The sequence below is a fragment of the Salvelinus alpinus genome, chromosome 29 (assembly GCF_045679555.1).
Source record: "Salvelinus alpinus chromosome 29, SLU_Salpinus.1, whole genome shotgun sequence".
NCBI lineage: Eukaryota > Metazoa > Chordata > Actinopteri > Salmoniformes > Salmonidae > Salvelinus > Salvelinus alpinus.
This window is the reverse complement of record NC_092114.1, coordinates 28,590,618-28,612,888: the sequence shown is the minus strand read 5'-3', so window position 1 is coordinate 28,612,888 and position 22,271 is coordinate 28,590,618. Positions and strand designations below refer to the sequence as shown.

General features: G+C 46.0%; 1 protein-coding gene across 1 annotated transcript in view; it reads right to left on the bottom strand.

Moving 5' to 3' along the window:
• Positions 1-22,271, bottom strand: part of LOC139559457 (thrombospondin type-1 domain-containing protein 7A-like) — a 204,435-nt gene that overhangs the window by 21,770 nt on the left and 160,394 nt on the right. Inside the window, exons 21-23 of the mRNA XM_071375505.1 lie at positions 9,511-9,656; positions 3,306-3,480; positions 1,557-1,730 (exon numbers count right to left, since the gene is read on the bottom strand). Coding sequence (XP_071231606.1) covers positions 1,557-1,730; positions 3,306-3,480; positions 9,511-9,656 — 495 coding nt within the window. The remainder of the gene's footprint in view (positions 1-1,556; positions 1,731-3,305; positions 3,481-9,510; positions 9,657-22,271) is intronic.

Sequence of the window (22,271 nt, the reverse complement as noted above, 5' to 3'; positions counted from 1 at the left end):
TGCTGAGTAGAGTATTGGAAGCTATTTTGTAGATGACATCGCCGAAGTCGAGGATCGGTAGGATAGTCAGTTTTACTAGGGTAAGTTTGGCGGCGTGAGTGAAGGAGGCTTTGTTGCGGAATAGAAAGCCGATTCTTGATTTGATTTTGGATTGGAGATGTTTGATATGAGTCTGGAAGGAGAGTTTGCAGTCTAGCCAGACACCTAGGTACTTATAGATGTCCACATATTCTAGGTCGGAACCGTCCAGGGTGGTGATGCTAGTCGGGCGTGCGGGTGCAGGCAGCGAACGGTTGAAAAGCATGCATTTGGTTTTACTAGCGTTTAAGAGCAGTTGGAGGCCACGGAAGGAGTGTTGTATGCTTCTTACGAAGCCACTCCTTCGTTGCCCGGGCGGTGTGTTTGGGATCATTGTCATGCTGAAAGACCCAGCCACGTTTCATCTTCAATGCCCTTGCTGATGGAAGGAGGTTTTCACTCAAAATCTCACGATACATGGCCCCATTCATTCTTTCCTTTACACGGATGAGTCGTCCTGGTCCCTTTGCAGAAAAACAGCCCCAAAGCATGATGTTTCCACCCCCATGCTTCACAGTAGGTATGGTGTTCTTTGGATGCAACTCAGCATTCTTCGTCCTCCAAACACAACGAGTTGAGTTTTTACCAAAAAGTTATATTTTGGTTTCATCTGACCATATGACATTCTCCCAATCTTCTTCTGGATCATCCAAATGCTCTCTAGCAAACTTCAGACGGGCCTGGACATGTACTGGCTTAAGCAGGGGGACACGGCTGGCACTGCAGGATTTGAGTCCCTGGCGGTGTAGTGTGTTACTGATGGTAGGCTTTGTTACTTTGGTCCCAGCTCTCTGCAGGTCATTCACTACGGTCCCCCCGTGTGGTTCTGGGATTTTTGCTCACCGTTCTTGTGATCATTTTGACCCCACGGGGTGAGATCTTGCGTGGAGCCCCAGATCGAGGGAGATTATCAGTGGTCTTGTATGTCTTCCATTTCCTAATAATTGCTCCCACAGTTGATTTCTTCAAACCAAGCTGCTTACCTATTGCAGATTCAGTCTTCCCAGCCTGGTGCAGGTCTACAATTTTGTTTCTGGTGTCCTTTGACAGCTCTTTGGTCTTGGCCATAGTGGAGTTTGGAGTGTGACTGTTTGAGGTTGTGGACAGGTGTCTTTTATACTGATAACAAGTTCAAACAGGTGCCATTAATACAGGTAACGAGTGGAGGACAGAGGAGCCTCTTAAAGAAGAAGTTACAGGTCTGTGAGAGCCAGAAATCTTGCTTGTTTGTAGGTGACCAAATACTTATTTTCCACCATAATTTGCAAATAAATTCATTAAAAATCCTACAATGTGATTTTCTGGATTTTTTTTCTCATTTTGTCTGTCATAGTTGAAGTGTACCTATGATGACAATTACAGGCCTCTCCCATCTTTTTAAGTAGGAGAACTTGCACAATTGGTGGCTGACTAAATACTTTTTTGCCCCACTGTATGTGTGTTCCTGTGTGAATGTGTGTATGTGTGCGTAGACTGACCAGTGCAGGGCCGGGCCTCCCACTCCTGTTCTGGACACTGCAGTAGGTTCTCTGGCTCCTGGGCCAGCACGGCTCTGGATCTGACCTGCACCGAGCCGAAACCCAGGTCATCTCCACTGACACAGCTTAGCTGACACGGGCTCCACACTGTCCAGTCAGTCAGGTAGCAGTCACCTGTACAGAACCACACAGTACATAACTTACAACACATTTAGCTGTACACAGTTGAGAACTTACAGAACTATATGAGACATTACTGTTACCCATGTAACCTGACCATGGCTCCAGAGATTATCCTGGTCATATCACAAAATTCCTGGCCCCGGCACTACATAATTATAATGGGAAACTTGAATATTACTTATATTTGGTTTAGATGTCATCCTAGATGTTATACCCTATCCCTGGTAAAGTTAAGAATATCAACTTCTAAAAATTAAACCTCTCCTCAAATATTTCTCCAACAGAGCCAGATTTTTTATTATCTTGTATTCTAACATGGATCAGGGTGTTCTCAGAAAACAGGCCATTTCCCATTAAAATAGGTCAGTCATTCATTCATGCCATTGTAGTGGCAGGGAAGAAGTGAGCACACGACTAAATATTAATTCATCGTAAAGCCGTCAGTTCCAAAGAGACCTAATCCGCCTTATGATTATCGGAGTACGTGCACATTCCTCTGTCTGCCCTCTGTGTGTCAGGCGTCAGGCATGGTGGGGTCCTGGACTGGGCTACGATCAGGCACGGGAGGCAGGGCTGTGATACGCAGAGGAGGGGAGGTGTTGTCTGGTGGGGTTTCATGTGGTGAGAGAGTGTACACTTGGATTAAGTACCTGCCCCCTCTGTTCTGGCTGCCTGAGCTAAACCACGGGAGATTAGAGCTATGGACTACGACTACACACAACCAAATTTACAGCTCTGGACACGCACACACACACACACAGATCAAACACACCACACACAATTTTCTGCTGCATGAGCTTGTCACAACTCTACTTCTGCTACAAAGGACCTGTCAAAATGGGATGTTGGATCTGTCATTCATAGGCACTGGCTAAAAAGGAAATACGTACTGGAAAAATAACGTTCATACGAGTCGTTTTCAGATGCACTTTTTTCCCTAGCAACTCTCTGAAATGTATGACGTTGAAAGGTTTTTACTCAGAAGAGAAAGTGTTATCGCCACTTTCAAGTCATTGGAGATAAAGAAATCATGTAATCAGATCTTAGAAACCTCACTGGATTCCCTACAATGTCAGTCAACATCACTATGAACAGAGAATGACGCACCGTAGCAGGCATTGGAGTCCTCTCTAGCACCAGCCTCTGATTATCTAACCATCCAGTCATTAGTGCTTACTGTCAGTGTCAGCAGGATACTGCTCCTAAGAGATGTTATGAGAGAGCTGGAATAGCATGTAACACAGCTAGGACCACATAAATGTGATTTAATGGCAGTAGTGAACTCAGCTCAGCCTAAAAGGCACAGCAAAAAGGTCTCTGCGTAGTTGGTATAGAACATTGAATGACAAGGGGCTTCCTCGACCAGATAGAGCTACACATTGTAACTGTATTGCTGTGTTGAACTAGCTACAAGTAGATTAGATGGATGCTCAGAGGTGAATCTTTACTGATTATAGGGTCAGGCGTTTTTCCTCGTCAGATCTAATCGCCCTCTTATCTAGGGACCGGGTCCATTGTCCAGGACTCTGGATCCCCAGTCATTGCAGGCCAAGGTAAGTTAGTTACCTGGACAGGGCGAGGTGCAGGGTTCTTCCAGGGTGATCTGTTTGTCGCCGTCTACCGAGGGCTCAAGGTTTCCACACAGCTCATCATCCACCAGACTGCCCTCTCCCTGGCCAGACCCGTCCGACACAAAGCAGGACACGTTACGGAACCGCAGCCCCTCTCCGCACCTTGCACCCTGGACAATAAACATAGAGAGAAAACACAGGTTAAAATACACCTCCATAGCTATTTTATTGTGTGTCACAGATTGCCATTTTGCGTATTGACTCGGTTTGTGCCACAATACTGTGTTAGCCCTCTGGGCTAAAGGCATCAGCTTGGGAAGCTAACACAAGTCTTCAGGTCTCAGGCAAGGTTACCCACGACGTGAGCTAGGTTCACTGAACCACCTCCCTTACATCCATACATTCACAGAGAGCTGGTCTGCTGTGTAGACAACATCCAACTCTCTCAAGGCCATGACATTGATCTTTTTTATTTTTACCTTTATTTAACGAGGCAAGTCAGTTATTAACAACACATTCTTATTTACAATGACGGCCTACCCCGGCCAAACCCGGCCAAACCCGGACGATGCTGGGCCAATTGTGCGCCGTCCCATGGGACTCCCAATCACAGCCAGACATGATGCAGCCTGGATCCGAACCAGGTACTGCAGTGACGCCTCTTGCACTGGGTTGCAGTGTCTTAGACCTCTGCGCCACTCGGGAGCCCCCATGATTTGGTTTGTCAGAAATAACAGCTATTCTAGGATTGTGCTGTAGGCTGCTGATGAGCTACTGTCTGCTGTCAGGAACTCCAACAGGAGGTGAAAACAGCCCAGAACAAAGGAGTGTCAACATTCCCTTACTCTGCAATAGAATACAGTGCCCTGTCTGTCAAAAATATAGATGCTTCTGGCAAAAAAGAAAGAGAGAGAGAGAGAGAGAGAGAGAAAGAGAGAAAGAAAGAAAGAGATAGAGTGATAAAGTAATAGAGAGCGAGAGAGAGACAGAGAGAAAGAAAGACAGAGAGAGAGAGACAGAGAAAGAGAGGGAGAGAGAGACTGAGAGAGCACCATGGCATTTTCATAGACTTCCTGTTTTTAATCAAGCCTCCTATTGGGCTGAATGCGTCAAACGGATGACAATAAGAGAGTATTGGGTATGGAGTAAACAAATTATTGTTATATTGAGTATGGGGTGAACATATTATTATATATTGGGTATGGGGTGAACATATTATTATATATTGTGTATGGGGTAAACATATCATTCTTATATTGGGTATGGGGTGAACATAGTATTTTATATTGGGTATGGGGTGAACATATGATTTTATATTGGGTATGGGGTGAACATATTATTTTATATTGGGTATGGGGTGAACATATTATTTTATATTGGGTATGGGGTGAACATATTATTTTATATTGGGTATGGGGTGAACATATTATTTTATATTGGGTATGGGGGGAACATATTATTTTATATTGGGTATGGGGGGAACATATGATTTTATATTGGGTATGGGGTGAACATATTATTTTATATTGGGTATGGGGTGAACATATTATTTTATATTGGGTATGGGGTGAACATATTATTTTATATTGGGTATGGGGTGAACATATTATTTTATATTGGGTATGGGGTGAACATATTATTTTATATTGGGTATGGGGTGAACATATTATTTTATATTGGGTATGGGGTGAACATATTATTTTATATTGGGTATGGGGTGAACATATTATTTTATATTGGGTATGGGGTGAACATATTATTTTATATTGGGTATGAGGTGAACATAGTATTTTATATTGTGTATGGGGTGAACATATTATTTTATATTGGGTATGGGGTGAACATATTATTTTATATTGGGTATGGGGTGAACATATTATTTTATATTGGGTATGGGGTGAACATATTATTTTATATTGGGTATGGGGTGAACATATTATTTTATATTGGGTATGGGGTGAACATATTATTTTATATTGGGTATGGGGTGAACATATTATTTTATATTGGGTATGGGGTAAACACATCATTTTATATTGGGTATGGGGTGAACATATTATTATATATTGTGTATGGGGTGAACATATTATTTTATATTGGGTATGGGGTGAACATATTATTTTATATTGGGTATGGGGTGAACATATTATTTTATATTGGTTATGGGGTGAATATATTATTTTATATTGGGTATGGGGTGAACATATTATTATATATTGGGTATGGGGTGAACATATTATTATATATTGTGTATGGGGTGAACATATTATTGTTATATTGGGTATGGGGTGAACATATTATTGTTATATTGGGTATGGGGTGAACATATTATTTTATATTGGGTATGGGGTGAACATATTATTTTATATTGGGTATGGGGTGAACATATTATTTTATATTGGGTATGGGGTGAACATATTATTTTATATTGGGTATGGGGTGAACATATTATTTTATATTGGGTATGGGGTAAACACATCATTTTATATTGGGTATGGGGTGAACATATTATTATATATTGTGTATGGGGTGAACATATTATTTTATATTGGGTATGGGGTGAACATATTATTTTATATTGGGTATGGGGTGAACATATTATTTTATATTGGTTATGGGGTGAATATATTATTTTATATTGGGTATGGGGTGAACATATTATTTTATATTGGGTATGGGGTGAACATATTATTATATATTGGGTATGGGGTGAACATATTATTTTATATTGTGTATGGGGTGAACATATTATTTTATATTGGGTATGGGGTGAACATATTATTTTATATTGGGTATGGGGTGAACATATTATTTTATATTGGGTATGGGGTGAACATATTATTTTATATTGGGTATGGGGTGAATATATTATTTTATATTGGGTATGGGGTGAACATATTATTTTATATTGGGTATGGGGTGAACATATTATTTTATATTGGGTATGGGGTGAACATATTATTTTATATTGGGTATGAGGTGAACATATTATTTTATATTGGGTATGGGGTGAACATATGATTTTATATTGGGTATGGGGTGAACATATTATTTTATATTGGGTATGGGGTGAACATATTATTTTATATTGGGTATGGGGTGAACATATGATTTTATATTGGGTATGGGGTGAACATATTATTTTATATTGGGTATGGGGTGAACATATGATTTTATATTGGGTATGGGGTGAACATATTATTTTATATTGGGTATGGGGTGAACATATTATTTTATATTGGGTATGGGGTGAACATATTATTGTTATATTGGGTATGGGGTGAACATATTATTTTATATTGGGTATGGGGTGAACATATGATTTTATATTGGGTATGGGGTGAACATATTATTTTATATTGGGTATGGGGTGAACATATGATTTTATATTGGGTATGGGGTGAACATATTATTTTATATTGGGTATGGGGTGAACATATTATTTTATATTGGGTATGGGGTGAACATATTATTTTATATTGGGTATGAGGTGAACATATTATTTTATATTGGGTATGGGGTGAACATATGATTTTATATTGGGTATGGGGTGAACATATTATTTTATATTGGGTATGGGGTGAACATATTATTTTATATTGGGTATGGGGTGAACATATTATTTTATATTGGGTATGGGGTGAACATATGATTTTATATTGGGTATGGGGTGAACATATGATTTTATATTGGGTATGGGGTGAACATATTATTTTATATTGGGTATGGGGTGAACATATTATTTTATATTGGGTATGGGGTGAACATATTATTTTATATTGGGTATGGGGTGAACATATTATTTTATATTGGGTATGGGGTGAACATATTATTTTATATTGGTTATGGGGTGAATATATTATTTTATATTGGGTATGGGGTGAACATATTATTATATATTGGGTATGGGGTGAACATATTATTATATATTGTGTATGGGGTGAACATATTATTGTTATATTGGGTATGGGGTGAACATATTATTGTTATATTGGGTATGGGGTGAACATATTATTTTATATTGGGTATGGGGTGAACATATTATTTTATATTGGGTATGGGGTGAACATATTATTTTATATTGGGTATGGGGTGAACATATTATTTTATATTGGGTATGGGGTGAACATATTATTTTATATTGGGTATGGGGTAAACACATCATTTTATATTGGGTATGGGGTGAACATATTATTATATATTGTGTATGGGGTGAACATATTATTTTATATTGGGTATGGGGTGAACATATTATTTTATATTGGGTATGGGGTGAACATATTATTTTATATTGGTTATGGGGTGAATATATTATTTTATATTGGGTATGGGGTGAACATATTATTTTATATTGGGTATGGGGTGAACATATTATTATATATTGGGTATGGGGTGAACATATTATTTTATATTGTGTATGGGGTGAACATATTATTTTATATTGGGTATGGGGTGAACATATTATTTTATATTGGGTATGGGGTGAACATATTATTTTATATTGGGTATGGGGTGAACATATTATTTTATATTGGGTATGGGGTGAATATATTATTTTATATTGGGTATGGGGTGAACATATTATTTTATATTGGGTATGGGGTGAACATATTATTTTATATTGGGTATGGGGTGAACATATTATTTTATATTGGGTATGAGGTGAACATATTATTTTATATTGGGTATGGGGTGAACATATGATTTTATATTGGGTATGGGGTGAACATATTATTTTATATTGGGTATGGGGTGAACATATTATTTTATATTGGGTATGGGGTGAACATATGATTTTATATTGGGTATGGGGTGAACATATTATTTTATATTGGGTATGGGGTGAACATATGATTTTATATTGGGTATGGGGTGAACATATTATTTTATATTGGGTATGGGGTGAACATATTATTTTATATTGGGTATGGGGTGAACATATTATTGTTATATTGGGTATGGGGTGAACATATTATTTTATATTGGGTATGGGGTGAACATATGATTTTATATTGGGTATGGGGTGAACATATTATTTTATATTGGGTATGGGGTGAACATATGATTTTATATTGGGTATGGGGTGAACATATTATTTTATATTGGGTATGGGGTGAACATATTATTTTATATTGGGTATGGGGTGAACATATTATTTTATATTGGGTATGGGGTGAACATATTATTTTATATTGGGTATGGGGTGAACATATGATTTTATATTGGGTATGGGGTGAACATATTATTTTATATTGGGTATGGGGTGAACATATTATTTTATATTGGGTATGGGGTGAACATATTATTTTATATTGGGTATGGGGTGAACATATGATTTTATATTGGGTATGGGGTGAACATATTATTTTATATTGGGTATGGGGTGAACATATTATTTTATATTGGGTATGGGGTGAACATATGATTTTATATTGTGTATGGGGTGAACATATTATTTTATATTGGGTATGGGGTGAACATATTATTTTATATTGGTTATGGGGTGAACATATTATTTTATATTGTGTATGGGGTGAACATATTATTTTATATTGGGTATGGGGTGAACATATTATTTTATATTGGTTATGGGGTGAACATATTATTTTATATTGTGTATGGGGTGAACATATTATTTTATATTGGTTATGGGGTGAACATATAATTTTTCGTTATTGCTAAAAAATAAAAAATTGATGACAGAAAAGGGAATCTGTGGATGACGATGAAATAACATGGAGGTAAATGACAGGCATAGAGAAACAGAAGAGTCTTCATGGGATGTAAGACCACTGATGGATAATACCACATATACACTAAAAGATAGAGAAACATGTTCATTTGGGGATTGCTTTTAACAACATATAATTACAGTACAGGATAGACAGGAGTATATGATGGAGGTTGTGGTTTGAATGGTCTCACCTCTGACCACAAAAGAGAGAGAGAGAGAGAGAGAGAGAGAGAGAGAGAGAGAGAGAGAGAGAGAGAGAGAGAGAGAGAGAGAGAGAGAGAGAGAGAGAGAGAGAGAGAGAGAGAGAGAGAGAGAGAGAGAGAGAGAGAGAGAGAGAGAGAGAGAGAGAGAGAGAGAGAGAGAGAGAGAGAGAGAGAGAGAGAGAGAGAGAGAGAGAGAGAGAGAGAGAGAGAGAGAGAGAGAGAGAGAGAGAGAGAGAGACAGAGAGAGAGACAGAACACCTCACCTCAGACTTGCATTCGGACCAGGAGCTGTATCTCCATTGGTAGCAGGGTCTGACGGGGCAAGGCTTCCACTGTTCCCTCTGAGGGGGGCAGGGTCGCCCATCACCCTGGTGCACCTGGAGCACCGTTCTCCTGCGCCACAGCTTCCCTGAAGAGGAGAGAGGAAAGTGTTAATGATGGATTTTCCCCCACAAAGTGTGCATTTATAAATTGCCTCCAGTTTGTCAAAGTGCACTTTGGGTTTGTTCGTAAATTGAGAGCGTTGTCAGATTGTTTTGCTCTCGGAGCGTTCGCAGCGCACCCTGGACGCTCTGGCTGAGGAGTACGGTTGATCCGAGTGCTCTGACCTCACAACGGCAGGCAAGCACCCAAGCTAACTGGCTAACGTTGGCTAGCTTGCTAGCAACTTCCAGAAACAAATGAGAGAACAGCTCACTCTGACCATTTTACCCACCCTAGCAGAGCTGGTTAGGCTGTTTTCATGCTGTCTAGAGCATTCGTGCTGCTGGAAACAATTTAATTACACAATTTTGCCAACGTTTAATGACACCGTTCATATTCAACGGGTGTTGCGCATTCGTAAATTCATCAGTTATTCTTCACTCTGGCACACTCAGACGAGAGTGCTTTGAAATCAAAGTAGAAAGCCAGAGTGAATTTACGGATGTGCCGTTAGTCATTTTAGTTATTTCACACTTCTGTCTGTCAAGTGGATGATCGAGTGTCCAAATCCCTGTCCAAATCAAATTAGGTCTTTGTTTTTTGGGATAGTCAACAAAATGATGTATAGTGGCTGAAACAGAAATACAATCCACTGCATTTCAAATAAGCATGTGTTCTAATTGTGCTGGAATATATATATATTTTCTCGACATATGAAAACATATCCCAAAAATGTGGTCCCCAACCAGTCATGACTGAATACCGTCTTGTAACGTCATTAAAGATTGGGAGTCTTTTAAGTTCTTTAAGAAGAGAATAGGGTCTTGTGGTAACAAAATCATAGACACACCCAGAAATACTCTATCATGTATAGGACTCATATCCAGTTCCATCGCAATGATCTGAGGCTCTTTTTAGGGGCTTGACTGTAAAAGATCACTATCACATTACACCATTATCTCATGTAACTTAATAACTCCCTCTCCCTCTCCCTCTCCCTCTCCCTCCAAGTTCTGCAAGTCCTCTTCAAATGATTTAATCTTGTGGTGCATTTTAGATAGTAATTCTGACGCCCGTAGTCATTCTGAATATTCATACTCTTCTGTTGTTTAAAATGGAATTGAAGAGACTGTGTAATGTCACGGGAAGGGGTAAGGGGGGGCAGGAAGGACTAAAAATGCACCCTGCATGTTAAGCGAGTGGCCCGGGGGATAAACATGATGTAACTCAATTAGCATGGGAAACGTATGGGGTTTTGCATTTCTGCCTACTGCATACTTAAAACGTAGCTATCCCAAAATGACACAATACATTCACGTTCAGTAATGCATACCACTTCAAAAACCACCACAGAAAAGAAACTAGGTCCTGTAAACTATGAGCACTATGAAAATTGAATAACAAAAAAGATAATTGTCTCATCCATCCACAAACCTGGCCAAGGACCATCAATCCACAGTGCTTGCCTAAAGGACCATTCATTCTAACCGGGTACTTAACTCTTAAAGGCCAAATGTCCCATGCACAGTATTTCCTTCACAGTCACAATGACTCTCCTCCTAACTGAAATAATTTCATGAAATTAAATTAAATTTCATAAAGCCCTCTTTACGTCAGCAGATGCAACAATGTGCTTTACAGATACCCAGCCGAAAACCCAAAAGAGCCAAGGAATAAAAAACTGGTCAGGAAAAACTCCATAGAAAAAAGGAACCTTGGAAGAAAGCTAGAGAGGAACCAGGCTCAGAGGGCTGACAAGTCCTCTACTATACTCCTAGCTCCACTAGAGAGGAACCAGGCTCAGAGGGCTGACAAGTCCTCTACTATACTCCTAGCTCCACTAGAGAGGAACCAGGCTCAGAGGGCTGACCAGTCCTCTACTATACTCCTAGCTCCACTAGAGAGGAACCAGGCTCAGAGGGCTGACAAGTCCTCTACTATACTCCTAGCTCCACTAGAGAGGAACCAGGCTCAGAGGGCTGACAAGTCCTCTACTAAACTCCTAGCTCCACTAGAGAGGAACCAGTCTCAGAGGGGTGACCAGTCCTCTACTATACTCCTAGCTCCACTAGAGAGGAACCAGGCTCAGAGGGATGACCAGTCCTCTACTATACTCCTAGCTCCACTAGAGAGGAACCAGGCTCAGAGGGCTGACAAGTCCTCTACTATACTCCTAGCTCCACTAGAGAGGAACCAGGCTCAGAGGGCTGACCAGTCCTCTACTATACTCCTAGCTCCACTAGAGAGGAACCAGGCTCAGAGGGCTGACCAGTCCTCTACTATACTCCTAGCTCCACTAGGGAGGAACCAGGCTCAGAGGGCTGACCAGTCCTCTACTATACTCCTAGCTCCACTAGAGAGGAACCAGGCTCAGAGGGCTGACCAGTCCTCTACTATAATCCTAGCTCCACTAGAGAGGAACCAGGCTCAGAGGGCTGACCAGTCCTCTACTATACTCCTAGCTCCACTAGAGAGGAACCAGGCTCAGAGGGCTGACCAGTCCTCTACTATACTCCTAGCTCCACTAGGGAGGAAGCAGGCTCAGAGGGCTGACCAGTCCTCTACTATACTCCTAGCTCCACTAGAGAGGAACCAGGCTCAGAGGGCTGACCAGTCCTCTACTATACTCCTAGCTCCACTAGAGAGGAACCAGGCTCAGAGGGCTGACCAGTCCTCTACTATACTCCTAGCTCCACTAGAGAGGAACCAGGCTCAGAGGGATGACAAGTCCTCTACTATACTCCTAGCTCCACTAGAGAGGAACCAGGCTCAGAGGGCTGACCAGTCCTCTACTATACTCCTAGCTCCACTAGAGAGGAACCAGGCTCAGAGGGATGACCAGTCCTCTACTATACTCCTAGCTCCACTAGAGAGGAACCAGGCTCAGAGGGCTGACAAGTCCTCTACTATACTCTTAGCTCCACTAGAGAGGAACCAGGCTCAGAGGGCTGACCAGTCCTCTACTATACTCCTAGCTCCACTACAGAGGAACCAGGCTCAGAGGGCTGACCAGTCCTCTACTATACTCCTAGCTCCACTAGGGAGGAACCAGGCTCAGAGGGCTGACAGGTCCTCTACTATACTCCTAGCTCCACTAGAGAGGAACCAGGCTCAGAGGGCTGACCAGTCCTCTACTATACTCCTAGCTCCACTAGAGAGGAACCAGGCTCAGAGGGCTGACCAGTCCTCTACTATACTCCTAGCTCCACTAGAGAGGAACCAGGCTCAGAGGGCTGACCAGTCCTCTACTATACTCCTAGCTCCACTAGAGAGGAACCAGGCTCAGAGGGCTGACAAGTCCTCTACTAAACTCCTAGCTCCACTAGAGAGGAACCAGGCTCAGAGGGCTGACAAGTCCTCTACTAAACTCCTAGCTCCACTAGAGAGGAACCAGGCTCAGAGGGCTGACAAGTCCTCTACTAAACTCCTAGCTCCACTAGAGAGGAACCAGGCTCAGAGGGCTGACAAGTCCTCTACTATACTCCTAGCTCCACTAGAGAGGAACCAGGCTCAGAGGGATGACCAGTCCTCTACTATACTCCTAGCTCCACTAGAGAGGAACCAGGCTCAGAGGGCTGACAAGTCCTCTACTATACTCCTAGCTCCACTAGAGAGGAACCAGGCTCAGAGGGCTGACCAGTCCTCTACTATACTCCTAGCTCCACTAGAGAGGAACCAGGCTCAGAGGGCTGACCAGTCCTCTACTATACTCCTAGCTCCACTAGAGAGGAACCAGGCTCAGAGGGCTGACCAGTCCTCTACTATACTCCTAGCTCCACTAGAGAGGAACCAGGCTCAGAGGGCTGACCAGTCCTCTACTATACTCCTAGCTCCACTAGAGAGGAACCAGGCTCAGAGGGCTGACCAGTCCTCTACTATACTCCTAGCTCCACTAGGGAGGAACCAGGCCCAGAGGGCTGACCAGTCCTCTACTATACTCCTAGCTCCACTAGAGAGGAACCAGGCTCAGAGGGCTGACCAGTCCTCTACTATACTCCTAGCTCCACTAGAGAGGAACCAGGCTCAGAGGGCTGACCAGTCCTCTACTATACTCCTAGCTCCACTAGAGAGGAACCAGGCTCAGAGGGCTGACCAGTCCTCTACTATACTCCTAGCTCCACTAGAGAGGAACCAGGCTCAGAGGGCTGACAAGTCCTCTACTAAACTCCTAGCTCCACTAGAGAGGAACCAGGCTCAGAGGGCTGACAAGTCCTCTACTAAACTCCTAGCTCCACTAGAGAGGAACCAGGCTCAGAGGGCTGACAAGTCCTCTACTAAACTCCTAGCTCCACTAGAGAGGAACCAGGCTCAGAGGGCTGACAAGTCCTCTACTAAACTCCTAGCTCAACTAGAGAGGAACCAGGCTCAGAGGGCTGACAAGTCCTCTACTAAACTCCTAGCTCCACTAGAGAGGAACCAGGCTCAGAAGGCTGACCAGTCCTCTACTATACTCCTAGCTCCACTAGAGAGGAACCAGGCTCAGAGGGCTGACAAGTCCTCTACTAAACTCCTAGCTCCACTAGAGAGGAACCAGGCTCAGAGGGCTGACAAGTCCTCTACTAAACTCCTAGCTCCACTAGGGAGGAACCAGGCTCAGAGGGCTGACCAGTCCTCTACAATACTCCTAGCTCCACTAGAGAGGAACCAGGCTCAGAGGGCTGACCAGTCCTCTAGTATACTCCTAGCTCCACTAGAGAGGAACCAGGCTCAGAGGGCTGACCAGTCTACTAAACTCCTAGCTCCACTAGGGAGGAACCAGGCTCAGAGGGCTGACCAGTCCTCTACTAAACTCCTAGCTCCACTAGAGAGGAACCAGGCTCAGAGGGCTGACCAGTCCTCTACTATACTCCTAGCTCCACTAGAGAGGAACCAGGCTCAGAGGGCTGACCAGTCCTCTAGTATACTGCTAGCTCAACTAGAGAGGAACCAGGCTCAGAGGGATGACCAGTCCTCTACTATACTCCTAGCTCCACTAGGGAGGAACCAGGCTCAGAGGGATGACCAGACCTCTACTATACTCCTAGCTCCACTAGGGAGGAACCAGGCTCAGAGGGATGACCAGTCCTCTACTATACTCCTAGCTCCACTAGGGAGGAACCAGGCTCAGAGGGCTGACCAGTCCTCTACTATACTCCTAGCTCCACTAGAGAGGAACCAGGCTCAGAGGGGTGACCAGTCCTCTACTATACTCCTAGCTCCACTAGGGAGGAACCAGGCTCAGAGGGCTGACCAGTCCTCTACTATACTCCTAGCTCCACTAGATAGGAACCAGGCTCAGAGGGGTGACCAGTCCTCTACTATACTCCTAGCTCCACTAGAGAGGAACCAGGCTCAGAGGGATGACCAGTCCTCTACTATACTCCTAGCTCCACTAGAGAGGAACCAGGCTCAGAGGGGTGACCAGTCCTCTACTATACTCCTAGCTCCACTAGAGAGGAACCAGGCTCAGAGGGATGACCAGTCCTCTACTATACTCCTAGCTCCACTAGAGAGGAACCAGGCTCAGAGGCGTGACCAGTCCTCTACTATACTCCTAGCTCCACTAGAGAGGAACCAGGCTCAGAGGGATGACCAGTCCTCTACTATACTCCTAGCTCCACTAGGGAGGAACCAGGCTCAGAGGGGTGACCAGTCCTCTGCTATACTCCTAGCTCCACTAGAGAGGAACCAGGCTCAGAGGGATGACCAGTCCTCTACTATACTCCTAGCTCCACTAGGGAGGAACCAGGCTCAGAGGGGTGACCAGTCCTCTGCTATACTCCTAGCTCCACTAGAGAGGAACCAAGCTCAGATGCGTGACCAGTCCTCTACTATACTCCTAGCTCCACTAGAGAGGAACCAGGCTCAGAGGGCTGACCAGTCCTCTACTATACTCCTAGCTCCACTAGAGAGGAACCAGGCTCAGAGGGCTGACCAGTCCTCTACTATACTCCTAGCTCCACTAGAGAGGAACCAGGCTCAGAGGGCTGACAAGTCCTCTACTAAACTCCTAGCTCCACTAGAGAGGAACCAGGCTCAGAGGGCTGACAAGTCCTCTACTAAACTCCTAGCTCCACTAGAGAGGAACCAGGCTCAGAGGGCTGACAAGTCCTCTACTAAACTCCTAGCTCCACTAGAGAGGAACCAGGCTCAGAGGGCTGACAAGTCCTCTACTATACTCCTAGCTCCACTAGAGAGGAACCAGGCTCAGAGGGATGACCAGTCCTCTACTATACTCCTAGCTCCACTAGAGAGGAACCAGGCTCAGAGGGCTGACAAGTCCTCTACTATACTCCTAGCTCCACTAGAGAGGAACCAGGCTCAGAGGGCTGACCAGTCCTCTACTATACTCCTAGCTCCACTAGAGAGGAACCAGGCTCAGAGGGCTGACCAGTCCTCTACTATACTCCTAGCTCCACTAGAGAGGAACCAGGCTCAGAGGGCTGACCAGTCCTCTACTATACTCCTAGCTCCACTAGAGAGGAACCAGGCTCAGAGGGCTGACCAGTCCTCTACTATACTCCTAGCTCCACTAGAGAGGAACCAGGCTCAGAGGGCTGACCAGTCCTCTACTATACTCCTAGCTCCACTAGAGAGGAACCAGGCTCAGAGGGCTGACCAGTCCTCTACTATACTCCTAGCTCCACTAGAGAGGAACCAGGCTCAGAGGGCTGACCAGTCCTCTACTATACTCCTAGCTCCACTAGAGAGGAACCAGGCTCAGAGGGCTGACCAGTCCTCTACTATACTCCTAGCTCCACTAGAGAGGAACCAGGCTCAGAGGGCTGACAAGTCCTCTACTAAACTCCTAGCTCCACTAGAGAGGAACCAGGCTCAGAGGGCTGACAAGTCCTCTACTAAACTCCTAGCTCCACTAGAGAGGAACCAGGCTCAGAGGGCTGACAAGTCCTCTACTAAACTCCTAGCTCCACTAGAGAGGAACCAGGCTCAGAGGGCTGACAAGTCCTCTACTAAACTCCTAGCTCAACTAGAGAGGAACCAGGCTCAGAGGGCTGACAAGTCCTCTACTAAACTCCTAGCTCCACTAGAGAGGAACCAGGCTCAGAAGGCTGACCAGTCCTCTACTATACTCCTAGCTCCACTAGAGAGGAACCAGGCTCAGAGGGCTGACAAGTCCTCTACTAAACTCCTAGCTCCACTAGAGAGGAACCAGGCTCAGAGGGCTGACAAGTCCTCTACTAAACTCCTAGCTCCACTAGGGAGGAACCAGGCTCAGAGGGCTGACCAGTCCTCTACAATACTCCTAGCTCCACTAGAGAGGAACCAGGCTCAGAGGGCTGACCAGTCCTCTAGTATACTCCTAGCTCCACTAGAGAGGAACCAGGCTCAGAGGGCTGACCAGTCTACTAAACTCCTAGCTCCACTAGGGAGGAACCAGGCTCAGAGGGCTGACCAGTCCTCTACTAAACTCCTAGCTCCACTAGAGAGGAACCAGGCTCAGAGGGCTGACCAGTCCTCTACTATACTCCTAGCTCCACTAGAGAGGAACCAGGCTCAGAGGGCTGACCAGTCCTCTAGTATACTGCTAGCTCAACTAGAGAGGAACCAGGCTCAGAGGGATGACCAGTCCTCTACTATACTCCTAGCTCCACTAGGGAGGAACCAGGCTCAGAGGGATGACCAGACCTCTACTATACTCCTAGCTCCACTAGGGAGGAACCAGGCTCAGAGGGATGACCAGTCCTCTACTATACTCCTAGCTCCACTAGGGAGGAACCAGGCTCAGAGGGCTGACCAGTCCTCTACTATACTCCTAGCTCCACTAGAGAGGAACCAGGCTCAGAGGGGTGACCAGTCCTCTACTATACTCCTAGCTCCACTAGGGAGGAACCAGGCTCAGAGGGCTGACCAGTCCTCTACTATACTCCTAGCTCCACTAGAGAGGAACCAGGCTCAGAGGGGTGACCAGTCCTCTACTATACTCCTAGCTCCACTAGGGAGGAACCAGGCTCAGAGGGCTGACCAGTCCTCTACTATACTCCTAGCTCCACTAGATAGGAACCAGGCTCAGAGGGGTGACCAGTCCTCTACTATACTCCTAGCTCCACTAGAGAGGAACCAGGCTCAGAGGGATGACCAGTCCTCTACTATACTCCTAGCTCCACTAGAGAGGAACCAGGCTCAGAGGGGTGACCAGTCCTCTACTATACTCCTAGCTCCACTAGAGAGGAACCAGGCTCAGAGGGATGACCAGTCCTCTACTATACTAGCTCCACTAGAGAGGAACCAGGCTCAGAGGCGTGACCAGTCCTCTACTATACTCCTAGCTCCACTAGAGAGGAACCAGGCTCAGAGGGATGACCAGTCCTCTACTATACTCCTAGCTCCACTAGGGAGGAACCAGGCTCAGAGGGGTGACCAGTCCTCTGCTATACTCCTAGCTCCACTAGAGAGGAACCAGGCTCAGAGGGATGACCAGTCCTCTACTATACTCCTAGCTCCACTAGGGAGGAACCAGGCTCAGAGGGGTGACCAGTCCTCTGCTATACTCCTAGCTCCACTAGAGAGGAACCAAGCTCAGAGGCGTGACCAGTCCTCTACTATACTCCTAGCTCCACTAGAGAGGAACCAGGCTCAGAGGGCTGACCAGTCCTCTACTATACTCCTAGCTCCACTAGAGAGGAACCAGGCTCAGAGGGCTGACCAGTCCTCTACTATACTCCTAGCTCCACTAGAGAGGAACCAGGCTCAGAGGGCTGACAAGTCCTCTACTAAACTCCTAGCTCCACTAGAGAGGAACCAGGCTCAGAGGGCTGACAAGTCCTCTACTAAACTCCTAGCTCCACTAGAGAGGAACCAGGCTCAGAGGGCTGACAAGTCCTCTACTAAACTCCTAGCTCCACTAGAGAGGAACCAGGCTCAGAGGGCTGACAAGTCCTCTACTATACTCCTAGCTCCACTAGAGAGGAACCAGGCTCAGAGGGATGACCAGTCCTCTACTATACTCCTAGCTCCACTAGAGAGGAACCAGGCTCAGAGGGCTGACAAGTCCTCTACTATACTCCTAGCTCCACTAGAGAGGAACCAGGCTCAGAGGGCTGACCAGTCCTCTACTATACTCCTAGCTCCACTAGAGAGGAACCAGGCTCAGAGGGCTGACCAGTCCTCTACTATACTCCTAGCTCCACTAGAGAGGAACCAGGCTCAGAGGGCTGACCAGTCCTCTACTATACTCCTAGCTCCACTAGAGAGGAACCAGGCTCAGAGGGCTGACCAGTCCTCTACTATACTCCTAGCTCCACTAGAGAGGAACCAGGCTCAGAGGGCTGACCAGTCCTCTACTATACTCCTAGCTCCACTAGGGAGGAACCAGGCTCAGAGGGCTGACCAGTCCTCTACTATACTCCTAGCTCCACTAGAGAGGAACCAGGCTCAGAGGGCTGACCAGTCCTCTACTATACTCCTAGCTCCACTAGAGAGGAACCAGGCTCAGAGGGCTGACCAGTCCTCTACTATACTCCTAGCTCCACTAGAGAGGAACCAGGCTCAGAGGGCTGACCAGTCCTCTACTATACTCCTAGCTCCACTAGAGAGGAACCAGGCTCAGAGGGCTGACAAGTCCTCTACTAAACTCCTAGCTCCACTAGAGAGGAACCAGGCTCAGAGGGCTGACAAGTCCTCTACTAAACTCCTAGCTCCACTAGAGAGGAACCAGGCTCAGAGGGCTGACAAGTCCTCTACTAAACTCCTAGCTCCACTAGAGAGGAACCAGGCTCAGAGGGCTGACAAGTCCTCTACTAAACTCCTAGCTCAACTAGAGAGGAACCAGGCTCAGAGGGCTGACAAGTCCTCTACTAAACTCCTAGCTCCACTAGAGAGGAACCAGGCTCAGAAGGCTGACCAGTCCTCTACTATACTCCTAGCTCCACTAGAGAGGAACCAGGCTCAGAGGGCTGACAAGTCCTCTACTAAACTCCTAGCTCCACTAGAGAGGAACCAGGCTCAGAGGGCTGACAAGTCCTCTACTAAACTCCTAGCTCCACTAGGGAGGAACCAGGCTCAGAGGGCTGACCAGTCCTCTACAATACTCCTAGCTCCACTAGAGAGGAACCAGGCTCAGAGGGCTGACCAGTCCTCTAGTATACTCCTAGCTCCACTAGAGAGGAACCAGGCTCAGAGGGCTGACCAGTCTACTAAACTCCTAGCTCCACTAGGGAGGAACCAGGCTCAGAGGGCTGACCAGTCCTCTACTAAACTCCTAGCTCCACTAGAGAGGAACCAGGCTCAGAGGGCTGACCAGTCCTCTACTATACTCCTAGCTCCACTAGAGAGGAACCAGGCTCAGAGGGCTGACCAGTCCTCTAGTATACTGCTAGCTCAACTAGAGAGGAACCAGGCTCAGAGGGATGACCAGTCCTCTACTATACTCCTAGCTCCACTAGGGAGGAACCAGGCTCAGAGGGATGACCAGACCTCTACTATACTCCTAGCTCCACTAGGGAGGAACCAGGCTCAGAGGGATGACCAGTCCTCTACTATACTCCTAGCTCCACTAGGGAGGAACCAGGCTCAGAGGGCTGACCAGTCCTCTACTATACTCCTAGCTCCACTAGAGAGGAACCAGGCTCAGAGGGGTGACCAGTCCTCTACTATACTCCTAGCTCCACTAGGGAGGAACCAGGCTCAGAGGGCTGACCAGTCCTCTACTATACTCCTAGCTCCACTAGATAGGAACCAGGCTCAGAGGGGTGACCAGTCCTCTACTATACTCCTAGCTCCACTAGAGAGGAACCAGGCTCAGAGGGATGACCAGTCCTCTACTATACTCCTAGCTCCACTAGAGAGGAACCAGGCTCAGAGGGGTGACCAGTCCTCTACTATACTCCTAGCTCCACTAGAGAGGAACCAGGCTCAGAGGGATGACCAGTCCTCTACTATACTCCTAGCTCCACTAGAGAGGAACCAGGCTCAGAGGCGTGACCAGTCCTCTACTATACTCCTAGCTCCACTAGAGAGGAACCAGGCTCAGAGGGATGACCAGTCCTCTACTATACTCCTAGCTCCACTAGGGAGGAACCAGGCTCAGAGGGGTGACCAGTCCTCTGCTATACTCCTAGCTCCACTAGAGAGGAACCAGGCTCAGAGGGATGACCAGTCCTCTACTATACTCCTAGCTCCACTAGGGAGGAACCAGGCTCAGAGGGGTGACCAGTCCTCTGCTATACTCCTAGCTCCACTAGAGAGGAACCAAGCTCAGAGGCGTGACCAGTCCTCTACTATACTCCTAGCTCCACTAGAGAGGAACCAGGCTCAGAGGCGTGACCAGTCCTCTACTATACTCCTAGCTCCACTAGAGAGGAACCAGGCTCAGAGGCGTGACCAGTCCTCTACTATACTCCTAGCTCCACTAGAGAGGAACCAGGCTCAGAGGGGTGACAGGTCCTCTACTATACTCCTAGCTCCACTAGAGAAGAACCAGGCTCAGAGGGCTGACCAGTCCTCTACTATACTCCTAGCTCCACTAGAGAGGAACCAGGCTCAGAGGCGTGACCAGTCCTCTACTATACTCCTAGCTCCACTAGAGAGGAACCAGGCTCAGAGGCGTGACCAGTCCTCTACTATACTCCTAGCTCCACTAGAGAGGAACCAGGCTCAGAGGCGTGACCAGTCCTCTACTATACTCCTAGCTCCACTAGAGAGGAACCAGGCTCAGAGGCGTGACCAGTCCTCTACTATACTCCTAGCTCCACTAGAGAGGAACCAGGCTCAGAGGGGTGACAGGTCCTCTACTATACTCCTAGCTCCACTAGAGAGGAACCAGGCTCAGAGGGGTGATCAGTCCTCTACTATACTCCTAGCTCCACTAGAGAGGAACCAGGCTCAGAGGGCTGACCAGTCCTCTACTATACTCCTAGCTCCACTAGGGAGGAACCAGGCTCAGAGGCGTGACCAGTCCTCTACTATACTCCTAGCTCCACTAGAGAGGAACCAGGCTCAGAGGCGTGACCAGTCCTCTACTATACTCCTAGCTCCACTCCCTGTCTATATTTTGTTCATGATACAAATTCAGTTGATGCTACATCAAATAAAGTTCCCTCTCCTTAAAATACATTTGCCACTTTCCTTCTCTGTTGTACGCTGTAGAAGTAATTGATATCTCCATGTGTCAGTGTTATTTTCTCTAAGGCTGACTGCACACACAGAGGGCCTGGGAGGCATATACTGCTCCTTAATGTTGAACACAGTTAGAACAGAGTCCCCCAGGCTTGGTGTAGCCTGCAGCAAGTCTCTAGTCTCACACAGCTGACAATTCATCTTCTAGTGAACACACCGTGATGCATGCCATGATGCGTGTCACCATAGAGAGGGGATGTGCTGTCCCCATAGAGGTTCTTTCCTTCCTTTTTAATCAGCAGTCAGGGTTTTCCTGAGATTCTCTCCTGTGCTTTTTTTAAAGGTGGTTCACTAAAGGGGAGGTTCACTATTGCGTACACCTAAGGTAACAATTATTCTCCAATGGGATTCTGATTCTATGCTCTCCGGTGCTGTCTCTCTACTCACCTACTCACTCAACAGGTGGTCTATGGCAGCAGTGAGTTTTGGGATGAGGAGCAGTGTGTGACTGGGTGGGCCGCTGGTCAAGGGGGAAGCTAGTGCCAGC